The sequence below is a fragment of the Mustelus asterias genome, chromosome 15, assembly GCF_964213995.1.
Source record: "Mustelus asterias chromosome 15, sMusAst1.hap1.1, whole genome shotgun sequence".
Lineage (NCBI taxonomy): Eukaryota > Metazoa > Chordata > Chondrichthyes > Carcharhiniformes > Triakidae > Mustelus > Mustelus asterias.
Genome location: NC_135815.1, coordinates 48,680,357 through 48,692,897, shown reverse-complemented (window position 1 = coordinate 48,692,897; position 12,541 = coordinate 48,680,357). Strand labels below are relative to the sequence as shown.

Here is a 12,541-nt window from a genome sequence, read left to right as displayed (position 1 = left end):
CGTTTGTCAGGTGACCGACCGGCGGCGGCGGCGGCGGCGGCGGCTGCGCGCGGACATCAATTCCCAGCAGGCCCCGCGCGCGCCGCCCGCCTCTGATTGGCCCCGTCAGAGTCAGCCACTGGATGGCGGGCCGCGCGGGAGCCAATCAGCGCCTGGGCGCGCATGCGCACACGGGGCGGCGATCCGAACAGCCAGTTTGTGGGACAAGGGGGAGGCTGTGGCGGTGAGATGGCCAATAACCTGAGGAGTTAACAAGTTCAGGCAGGAGGCTTTATCTTTATGGTTTCTGCTGTTCAATCTGGCTGTAAATTTTGATGCGAACCGAAAAATTAGGGGAGCATTGCGTTTGGAAGATTCTTGTCACCAAAGCCGGCAGCGGATTTCACATCTGCGTTTAAACCATTTGTCAGCGTTGTTATTACAAAACAGCCCAACCCTCTGCGGGGGGCTGGAAAACTGGCGGCGAAACGGAAAATCTTCCTTTTTGTTTTAAAAAGTAAAGTATATTTTTTTAAATGATAAAAGAGAGAGTAGAGATGGAGATGTAACTGGATGGCAGAATATTGTATGGGACTTAAAGGCCTAATCCTAAAACCAATACTCCACACGACCCAACAAACCTTCGTGATTGGGACGGACACGCCGACAAGTTGACAAATCGAGGAGAAAAAGGCAGACGGCAATGATCGGTTATAATTCCGGGCCGACACCAATTCTTCGAACTTGTAATAAAAGCTGAAAATGCTGTTAAATACTCAGCAGGTCAGGCAGCATCTGTAAAGAGTAAAACAGAATTAGCATTTCGGGTCAGTGACCCTTCACCAGAACTTCAGATGCTGCCTGGCCTGCTGAGTATCCACATCATGGCTGCTGAGTATGTGCCCTGTTTGCTGTTTATGAGCAGATCTCCCACTCACCTGACGAAGGAGCAGCGCTCCAAAAGCTAGTGGCGTTTGCTACCAAATAAACCTGTTGGACTTTAACCTGGTGTTGTTAGACTCCTTACTGTGTTCACCCCAGTCCAACGTCGGCATCTCCACATCATGACTGCTGAGTATTTAACTGCATTTTCAGCTTTTATTACAAGTTTGAAGAATTGGTGTTGGCCCGGACTTATAACCGATCACTGTATCTGCCTTTTTCTCCTCGATTTGTCAACTTGTCGGCGTGTCCGTATCAATCACTAAGGTTTGTTGGGTCGTGGAGTATTGGGTTTAGGATTAGGCCTTTAAGTCTCATACAATATTCTGCCATCTAGTTAGATCATGACCTTTCTCCATCTCTACTCTTATTATTTCAAAAATATACTTTACTTTTTAAATTAAAGAAAGAACATTGTAAACATTTCAAAGTAGCCATCACACACAGTGCAACAGTATTCAGGTTCTCCACATAATGTTGCACCCAAGTGCTTCAATACAGTCAAAGAAACGTTAGACATTTCAAAATGGTACAAAGATATTTAACTTGTCTACATAGATCAAGTTGCACTCTGAGGTGCCTCAATACAGTTGTGATACATGGAATAAATGTCTGCAGTGAATATTACAGGTTGTACAGCTTAAAGGAGTTCTATATAATTCCCTTCAGATTATGGCTGAAGTTCTGAAGCCCTCCCCCACCAATTGCATTTTTGTGGTGGTTGTGACCACCTGCCACCCCCCCAATTGCATTTCTGTGGTGCTGTGCCAAGCTTTATTGCACCCCTCAGCATGTAGTCCTGGGCTTTGGAATGTGCCAGTCTGTAACACTTGGTCCGGGACAACTCCTTGTACTGGAAGACCAACAAGTTTTGGGTGGACCAAGGAGTGTCTTTCACTGAGTTGATGATCCTCCAACAACAGCTGATGTTTGTCTCACTGTGTGTCCCTGGGAACAGCCCGTGGAGCACAGGGTCTTGCATCACGAAGCTACTCGGGCTGGACCTCAACAAAAACAATCTCATCTCTCTCCAGACACACTTTGCAAAGGCATATCCCACAAGGAGATAGACAATGATCTCTTCCCCACCACACTTAACTGAAGGGCAACGTACAGATGGAGTGAGACTCTGGATGTGTAGGAAGGATCTGACCAGGAGGCCTTTCTCACCACCAGCCATGCTAGGTCTTGGTGCTTGTTTGAAAGTTCTGGTGATGAGGCATTTTGCCAAATGACCGTGACAGTCTGCTCAGGGAATCATCTGACCGGATTCACCATCTCCTCTTCCTGTAGGACTTCTAGAACATTGTGTGCAGACCACTGCCTGATGGACTGTGACCAAAGGTGTTTCTCTGCATAAATATTTCCACAAGGGACTGGTGGTATGGCACAGTCCAGCTACTTGGAGGGTTCCATGGCAATGTGGCCAATCCCCCTGTGGCTGTCTTGTCTGGAGACAATACACATCTTTTTAGTCTGTCTTGATGCTCTCTCCATTCACATTGTTTTGTTTCTTAAAGACTTGATTAGTTGTAAGTATTCGCATTCCAACTATTATTCATGTAAATTGAGTTTGTGTCTTTATATGCTCTGTTTGTGAACAGAATTCCCACTCACCTGAAGAAGGAGCTTAGAGCTCCGAAAGCTTGTGTGGCTTTTGGTACCAAATAAACCTGTTGGACTTTAACCTGGTGTTGTTAAACTTCTTACAATGTGGCCAGACCCATCCTTTGCAATACTGGGGACAGATAGAACCTCACCACACAGTGATATGTGGTTGCATATTGAGGATCTATGCACACTTTGATGCAGACATACAGAAAGGTGGCCATCAGGATTAGGGCAATGTTGGGCATGTTTTCTCCCCCCTTATCTAGAAGTTTATACACCTCGTCCTTTGAATAAGTTTCATTTTTGACTCCCAGATGAAGCGGAAAATGGCTCGTGATTGCCGCAGCACAGATGAGGAAAAGGCCAGACCTGCGCCGCATACAGCAACACTGAAAGTGCCTCATACCTGATGACCAGGTTCTTACCTGCAATGGAGAGGGAGCGTTGATCCTACATACCCAGTTTTTGATTCATTATACCTGCTTCTTTTTTCCATTTTCTAATGCTTGCCTTGGTCCCTCTGGGCCACATCCACAGCACCTTCAGGCAATCTGACCTGACGGTGAAGGGGACGGGGATTGGTCAGCCCATTTCCCAAAGAACATGGCCTCGCTCTTGCCATGATTCTCAACTCTATCACTGTCTCATGTACCATTTCCCTTGATATAACAGCAATGAAAATGTATGATCTCAGTCTTAAATTTGAAAGAAGTACCAGTGCCCACTGTTCTTTGGGGAGGGAGAATTCCAGATTTTTTACCAACTTGTGTGGGAAACAAACTGCCTTGTTCTAGATTTTCACCAGGGAAAATTTTTTTTAACCTCTTTATCACTTCAAACACTTAAATCAGATAATACCTTAGCCTTCTTTATGTGAGGAAATTTAGGTCAAATTCATGTAGCTGGTTTTAATTTAAACTCTGGGAAATTTGTGTTGTAGCCCCGCCAAGGAGAGAAAGAAACTTGCCTCATCTCTGCATTTTAAACAGTTTTAAACAGTGACCCCCTAGTTCTCTACATCCATCCTGTCAAGACCACTCCGGATCTTGTATGTTTATGGGAAGATGGTGGCATATTGTCTGGATTACCGGACTAGTAATAGTGATCCAGAGACTGTCTTGGACTTGTTGTGTCACTTGGCGGAGCTTGAATTCTGGATGAGGACAGATTTTCTCCAAATGAACACTGGGAAGTCCCAAGCTTGTTTGTGGTCTCTGTCACTGACTCCATCCTTCTCCCAGTTAGTTATTTGAGACTGAACCATACAATTTGCAAATCTGCAGTCCTCTTTGGGCCTGGGATGAGTTTCTACCAGCACCGTTGCTGCATCAGCAAAGAACACTGACATCTATCTCTGTAACATTTTCGATCTCCACCCTACCTCTGCTGCTGAAAACCTCATCCATGCCTGTATTACCTCTAGACTTGACAATTCTAATGCTATCTTGGGCGTTTATCTTTCATCCTCTGTAGATTTTGATTTCATTCCAAGCTCTGCTACTTTATTGAAACTTCCCCTGTTATTTCTGGACTAACTGAGGAGAAGTCTATGTTCCACTGCATCTCCAATCTAACTAATAATTTCATGTGGGAAGGGCTGTATTTAGAACTTTATAAAATGATCAACTTTTGTCATTGCTAGGTTGGCATGCATGTCACCTTTGGTGATAGCGCCATTGGTACAAGTTGTTTAGAGCTGTCCCAGACTTCTCAGGAGGTTAAATGCTCCCCCCCAACTCTTCTCTCTCTCTCTTCTCCCCCCCAACCTCACCTTCACACAAAACTTATGCTCAGGAAAGTTGGGACAACTATGTCTGCTGTTATCTTGTCGGGTTGGACAGAATAGTCAAATCTCTATATGTGAGCTCCATCGCTCTGTGCTCTCATTGTACAGTCCCATGGCATCAAAAACACACCATTTTTATGAATTTTCATCACTTTCTGGCTTCTTTTCTCCTCAAAACAAGGCAAATCCAAGTTCAGCCTGGTTTCCTTTATGTTTTACAACAACCCCAGCTAAATTTGTTGTTGCAAGATACTTGCTACTCATGGTGCTCCTGATACTATTACAGATCTCTTTGGGTAGAGCACATGACAAGCTTCTTTCTGAAGTTATTTACTCCAGAATTTTCAATTAATTGCCCTCGATGTAGGATCTAGAACCTGTGCAAAAAGGACAAGAAATTGTGTCTCCTTAACCAATAAGAATGAAGAATCCTTATTGATGCATGCAGAGCCTGAAATATTGAAATAAATTATAAATTACAAATTAGAAAATGAAGTTAAGAGTGGGAGAGAACATGGCATGGAAGAGAGATGCAAGAATGAGAAAGTTTAAAATAAGTTATATCTACTTTTACTCTCCCACAGTAATTGACAACGGAAGAAATATGATTGTAAAAGTTAATTAAAAATTCACTTGTAGTTAAATGGACATATCCTAACTTTCTCTGATGCATTTGATGGCTATCAATCACTTGAGAACACTTAACTTTTTGATGTTGTATGTATTTTAATGCTGAGTCTTTTGATGAGACATTGGTGTTCTGGAGAAGTGAGGCAGCTTGGACAGTAACTTCCTGATTTCCAGGTTTAATTGCACTTGTACAGTCACTGTAAGATGCTGTCTGATTTACTCTTTACTCAGACTAATGATGAATGTTGAAGTTATTTTTGCCTGGAAAAACTAGTCCAAGATGTTCTTTCCAGACATCTGCCATTGCAATGCTGGCTGTTCTCCATAGTGCAGAAATACTCATCGTTATGCTATCTGAAATTCTGATGATATACTAGTCTTTTAAGTAGTGCAATCTTTGCTCCTTCAAAAGTACTTTAAGTAAAATGTCTTAACATGTTTATTCTGTCATACTGTTAACTTTGTAATTTGAGCTTTAAATACTAGGATGGTGACTTTTAAGGTGGAGTGTGCAGGAGCACGGTGGTATCTCATGTTTCCTGGCTTCAATTTAATGTCTTGCTTTATTAATTCAGCTCTGGAAAATGGACTTCAGTGAGGCATATTCTAATACCTGCTCAGTGGCCGGATTTGCTGCAAGGAAAGGAAATGTAGAACTTTTGAAAACCTTGATTCAAAAAGGTCATAGTCTTGACATCGCAGACAACCGTGGTTGGTGTCCAATTCATGAAGCTGCAACTCACAAATCTTTGCGATGTTTGAGGCTTTTAATACGTGCAGGTACCTTAAATTACTATACAGTTTTTGTTGAAAGAAGACTTGTTCCTGTCACCTAAACAGAGGCTCACTAATTGCTTACACATTACAGTTGTAGTCATTGTCTCAGTTTGAGTCATCCTAGTGAAAATTAACAGCTATTGTGAGATTTAAAAGGGGGATTTAATAAATTCAGACTTGATTCATTCGCTTGCAGGCAGCTTAACTACTAGATCCTAAATTAATCTTTTAAACTGTTTGAACTCGACAGGGAACCATCAGGCAAAGACTCAAAAACATTGAATTAGCAAATAATACAAAGTTTATTGAACCCAAGCAAAATAAAACAAAACACTTATCAATTAATGAAAGACTTATCAATGAAATGGAAGTATACTTGTCAAGCAATCCCCACAGACTTGATCCCTATGCTGACAGAAACTTCCTCTGCCCCTGATTATACCGTAAGAAGTTTAACAACACCAGGTTAAAGTCCAACAGGTTTATTTGGTAGCAAAAGCCACACAAGCTTTCGAGGCTCTGAGCCCCTTCTTCAGGTGAGTGGGAATTCTGTTCACAAACAGAACTTATAAGACACAGACTCAATTTACATGAATAATGGTTGGAATGCGAATACTTACAACTAATCCAGTCTTTAAGAAACAAAACAATGGGAGTGGAGAGAGCATCAAGACAGGCTAAAAAGATGTGTATTGTCTCCAGACAAGACAGCCAGTGAAACTCTGCAGGTCCACGCAACTGTGGGAGTTACAAATAGTGTGACATAAATTCTGATTCTAGGATCGCATGATAAAGACTCAGGAGGAAAAAAGCAGAAATATTTATGTGAAATAGTGTGACATAAACCCAATATCCCGGTTGAGGCCGTCCTTGTGTGTGCGGAACCTGGCTATCAGTTTCTGCTCCGCGACTCTGCGCTGTCGTGTGTCGCGAAGGCCGCCTTGGAGAACGCTTACCCGAATATCAGAGGCCGAATGCCCGTGACCGCTGAAGTGCTCCCCAACAGGAAGAGAACAGTCTTGCCTGGTGATTGTCGAGCGGTGTTCATTCATCCGTTGTCGCAGCGTCTGCATAGTTTCCCCAATGTACCATGCCTCGGGACATCCTTTCTTGCAGCGTATCAGGTAGACAACGTTGGCCGAGTTGCAAGAGTATGTACCGTGTACCTGGTGGATGGTGTTCTCACGTGAGATGATGGCATCTGTGTCGATGATCCGGCACGTCTTGCAGAGGTTGCTGTGGCAGGGTTGTGTGGTGTCTTGGTCACTGTTCTCCTGAAGGCTGGGTAGTTTGCTGCGGACAATGGTCTGTTTGAGGTTGTGCGGTTGTTTGAAGGCAAGAAGTGGGGGTGTGGGGATGGCCTTGGCGAGATGTTCGTCTTCATCAATGACATGTTGAAGGCTCCGGAGGAGATGCCGTAGCTTCTCCGCTCCGGGGAAGTACTGGACAACGAAGGGTACTCTGTCCACTGTGTCCCGTGTTTGTCTTCTGATGTCTACACCAGCATCCCCCATGACGATGGCATTGCTGCAACGGCCTCAGTGCTCAGCGCCAACAACTGCCAGTTTCCAGATGCAATTTTACATCTCATCCGCTTCATCCTGGACCACAATATCTTCACCTTCAACAACCAGTTCTTCATCCAGACACACGGAACAGCCATGGGGACCAAATTTGCACCTCAATATGCCAACATCTTCATGCACAGGTTCGAACAAGACTTCTTCACCGCACGGGACCTTCAACCGGTGCTATACACTAGATACATCGATGACATTTTCTTCCTTTGGACTCATGGTGGACAATCACTGAAACAACTCTATGATGACATCAACAAGTTCCATCCCACCATCAGGCTCACCATAGACTACTCTCCGGAATCGGTTGCATTCTTGGACACGCGCATCTCCATTAAGGACGGTCACCTCAGCACCTCACTGTACCGCAAGCCCACGGATAACCTCACGATGCTCCACTTCTCCAGCTTCCACCCTAAACACGTTAAAGAAGCCATCCCCTACGGACAAGCCCTCCGTATACACAGGATCTGCTCGGATGAGGAGGATCGCAACAGACACCTCCAGACGCTGAAAGATGCCCTCATAAGAACAGGATATGGCGCTAGACTCATTGATCAACAGTTCCAACACGCCACAGCGAAAAACCGCACCGACCTCCTCAGAAGACAAACACGGGACACAGTGGACAGAGTACCCTTCGTTGTCCAGTACTTCCCCGGAGCGGAGAAGCTACGGCATCTCCTCCGGAGCCTTCAACATGTCATTGATGAAGACGAACATCTCGCCAAGGCCATCCCCACACCCCCACTTCTTGCCTTCAAACAACCGCACAACCTCAAACAGACCATTGTCCGCAGCAAACTACCCAGCCTTCAGGAGAACAGTGACCAAGACACCACACAACCCTGCCACAGCAACCTCTGCAAGACGTGCCGGATCATCGACACAGATGCCATCATCTCACGTGAGAACACCATCCACCAGGTACACGGTACACACTCTTGCAACTCGGCCAACGTTGTCTACCTGATACGCTGCAAGAAAGGATGTCCCGAGGCATGGTACATTGGGGAAACTATGCAGACGCTGCGACAACGGATGAATGAACACCGCTCGACAATCACCAGGCAAGACTGTTCTCTTCCTGTTGGGGAGCACTTCAGCGGTCACGGGCATTCGGCCTCTGATATTCGGGTAAGCGTTCTCCAAGGCGGCCTTCGCGACACACGACAGCGCAGAGTCGCGGAGCAGAAACTGATAGCCAGGTTCCGCACACACAAGGACGGCCTCAACCGGGATATTGGGTTTATGTCACACTATTTCACATAAATATTTCTGCTTTTTTCCTCCTGAGTCTTTATCATGCGATCCTAGAATCAGAATTTATGTCACACTATTTGTAACTCCCACAGTTGCGTGGACCTGCAGAGTTTCACTGGCTGTCTTGTCTGGAGACAATACACATCTTTTTAGCCTGTCTTGATGCTCTCTCCACTCCCATTGTTTTGTTTCTTAAAGACTGGATTAGTTGTAAGTATTCGCATTCCAACCATTATTCATGTAAATTGAGTCTGTGTCTTATAAGTTCTGTTTGTGAACAGAATTCCCACTCACCTGAAGAAGGGGCTCAGAGCCTCGAAAGCTTGTGTGGCTTTTGCTACCAAATAAACCTGTTGGACTTTAACCTGGTGTTGTTAAACTTCTTACTGTGTTTACCCCAGTCCAACGCCGGCATCTCCACATCCTGATTATACCAACAGGTATTTATCTTTACCTCTGAAGGAACCTACATTATCTATGGTCCATGCTGAGAGGAATTCTGCTTCTGTCCTTGGGCGCAGTGCCCAAGGACGCTCTCTCTGCATGGCCAGGAATTTCGCAGATCAAATCAGCTTCCCTTAGTGTATACTAGCTAGCTTAATATTGTACTTTGAAGTAGTCCCCAACTAGCAAGAAGCTGCTGAATTTTATTTGGTCAAGGGAAAAGTGCCTGGTTTCCTTGGTTTGTAACATCAGCATGGCTTCTTTTCTGTCCACACGTGAGAACAAAATGGCCAAATTAAACAAGTACACTAAATCCTACTAAAATAAAATCCAAAGTCTAGGCCTGCTTGCACTATTTACACTATTGTTTATGTTCAGTCATTTTGTACATAAATCATGTCCAGACTGCGATATCTTTTGCAATCCTGAAAGCCTTTTGTAAGAAGCCTGATTATGGTCAGACCCCACCTGGAGAACTGTGCCCAGTTCTGGTTGCCTCATTACAGAAAGGATGTGGAAGCCATAGAACGGGAGCAGAGGAGATTTACAAGGATGTTGCCTGGATTAGGTGGCATGCCTTATGAGGATAGGTTGAGAGAGCTAGGTCTTTTCTCCTTGGAGAGGTGAAGGATGAGAGGTGACCTGATAGAGGTGTATAAGATGTTGAGGGGTATTGATAGAGTGGATTCTCAGAGGCTTTTACCCAGGGCTGGAATGGTTGCCACAAGAGGTCACAGGTTTAGGGTGCTGGGGAGTAGGTACAGAGGAGATGTTAGGGGTAAATTTTTCACTCAGAGGGTGGTGGGTGCGTGGATCGGCTGCCGGTAGTGATGGTGGAGGCGGATTTGATAGGGTCTTTTAAGAGACTTTTGGATAAGTTCATGGAAGTTAGTAAGATAGAGGGTTATTGGTAAGATAGAGGGTTATTAGTACAGCACAGCAACAGGCCCTTCAGCCCACCAAGCCTGCGCCAATCACGTTGTCCTATCTAGACCAACCGCCTACATCCCTCTATACCCCCCCCGCCCCCCCGTACATGTGTTTATCCAGATAAGTCTTGAATGTCGCAAACGTATCTGCCTCAGCCAACTCACTTGGCAGTGCATTCCAGGCCCCCACCACCCTGTGTGTAAACAAAAACTTCCCCTGCACATCTCTACTGAACCATTCCTCCCTTACCTTGAACTTGTGCCCCCTTGTGATTATCATTTCTGCCCTGGGAAAAAGATTGCAACTGTTCACCTTATCCATGCCCCTCGTAATTTTATAAACTTCTATCAGGTCGCCCCTCAGCCTCCGTCTTTTCATGGAGAACAATCCCAGTTTATTCAATCTTTCCCCATAGCTAATAACCTCCATTACCAGACAATCCTGGTAAACCTTTTCTGTACTCCCTCCAAAGCCTCCGCGTCTTTCTGGTAGTGTGGTGACCAGAATTGGGCACAGTAGGTGATGCCTACGTTTCATGAACAAATAAAAAAATTGTCAAGTTTTCTGTCAACCCTTTTAATTTTTTTCTTCCTGACTCAATATCATGCCTTGTTGTGAAGCAGCTTGGGATGTTTATTTATATTCAAATTAGCATAGCAATGAAAGCTCTATCTTCGTTTGAAATTACCATATCAATGCAAGATGTTTTTCAGTTGTCTCATCTGCTGACTGATATTTGATTCTTGTGCTGTAAACTAACTGTAGTTAGAATTATGAAGGAGAACAACTAAAAATAGGAAAGGTTGGCAAGAGTTGGGTAGGGGTTTGCAGAGTGTCGGCAATAACTCTGGCTGGGTCAGAACAGCCCAAGTTTATTAGTCTATGTCAAGTTGCAAAGCTGTTCTATTTTTTTACCTGTCAACCTGGGGTGTTATCCACTCTACTGTTCCCTTTTCTGCGTTTTCCTAATTACCTTCTGAACAATCTACTTATCTGCCTGCTCACTCATATGACGGTCCAACATGAATGCTTCTTAACTGTTCTAGAACACAGCAGCAGAGTTGCATGAGTGCCTCTAGCTTGTTGAGATGTGAAATTGGACAGTGGGGTGGGTGGGGGTGGTGTGGGATGGATGGACGTGCAACAGGAAGCAGAGGATGTAGAAAAATGAAGGAAATGGGCAAGAGAGAACAAAGAACTAGAGAAAGTTGTGTGAACATTTGAAGAGCCATCTTTAATGGAAGTTGCTATTTTTTATATTCCTCTAGCTTCGTCAACTCCATGCATTGAATTAAAGACTTTCGAAGGCGAAACGGCGCTACATCTCGCTGCCAAATGTGGCCATTTAAAAATTGTTCAGATTCTGCTAAAGGCTGGGGCAGATCCAAATGCCAAAACTAATGAAAACATAACACCACTTTTTTTAGGTAAGGTACTGGAAATATATATTTTAGGCCATAGTTTTCTGTCGTAGGGCATCTAACAGCGTCTGTTGTTAGTTAGACTAGCCCTTGGGTGAATTCAATGTCAGTTCTGGTACAGAAAGTGTAAATAGAGAAAAGAAAGGTCAGATTAAGAGAGAAGAAATTGGCAAAATAAATGTAGAAAAGGTTAAGTTTAAAATAATTGATTTTTTTTGTAAATCTCCATGATTACTACTTCGAGGACTGATGTAGTAGTTAATTTTCAGTGCCAATTTGGTTGTATATCAGTCATTGACACTTGTCAATTTCAGTCCTTTTCAACATCATGATAAGATTTGATTTTCTGTGAGTTTAATGCAAATACATTGAATGTACACAATAGTTGTGTTTCAACAGTGAGACAGATAGTGAGCTGCTTTTTTCACGCTATTGACAGACCTTCAACTCAGACTGCAGTTTTAGAACATTTAGTACTGTGTGTGCATCTGCCCACTTGCCTGAAGTTACTATACCATTTTGCTTTAAATGGATTTGAATGATTTGTTATGTTAGTTCTATATCTGTTATTTGTATTTTTCATTAAGTTTAAAGAAGTTCAATTTCTTTAGCTCCCCTGACCACTTTGGAGATGAGAGCAGCATAAACTTTAATCCTCTAACTGGCTGGAAAGCTGGCTGTGAATGTTTGTTTCTTTAAACAACTAGTCAAGGCTCAGAACACTGCTTAATCTGATCACAGCTGTGGCGAGGGTTGTCCTTAGTTTTTTTTATTCATTAGTGTCGCAAGTAGGCTTACATTAACACTGCAATAAAGTTACTGTGAAAATCCCCTAGTCACCACACTCTGGCATCTGTTTGGGGACACTGAGGGAGAATTTAGCATGGTCAATGCACCTAACCAGCAACGGACTATGGGAGGAAACCGGAGCACCTGGAGGAAACCCACGGGGAGAACGTGCAGACTCCGCACAGCCAGTGACCCAAGCTGGGAATCGAACCCGGGTCCCTGGCACTGTGAGGCAGCACTGTGCCACTGTACAATTTTTGTGCATAGACAAAATTGAATTTTTCATTTAAGCTTCTGCACGCACTGTAAAAACTAGCCTCAATAGGCCTGAATGAAACTCATTGAATGCTCATGTCATGACTGTTGGATGGCACTACATGTGGTCTCTTTCC

The 12,541-nt window shown here is 44.0% G+C and overlaps 1 protein-coding gene across 2 annotated transcripts in view; it reads left to right on the top strand.

Annotated features, from left to right (window-relative positions):
- The window catches only part of asb3 (ankyrin repeat and SOCS box containing 3), a 71,008-nt gene that overhangs the window by 494 nt on the left and 57,973 nt on the right, over positions 1-12,541 (top strand). The window contains exons 1-3 of one of the 2 annotated variants that reach the window (XM_078229845.1): positions 17-261; positions 5,524-5,728; positions 11,208-11,366. In XM_078229845.1, the coding sequence (XP_078085971.1) occupies positions 5,533-5,728; positions 11,208-11,366 (355 nt within the window). In that variant the 5' untranslated portion in view covers positions 17-261; positions 5,524-5,532. Of the gene's footprint in view, positions 1-16; positions 262-5,523; positions 5,729-11,207; positions 11,367-12,541 lie in introns of those variants that run through there. The other variant, XM_078229846.1, reaches the window with a different exon arrangement.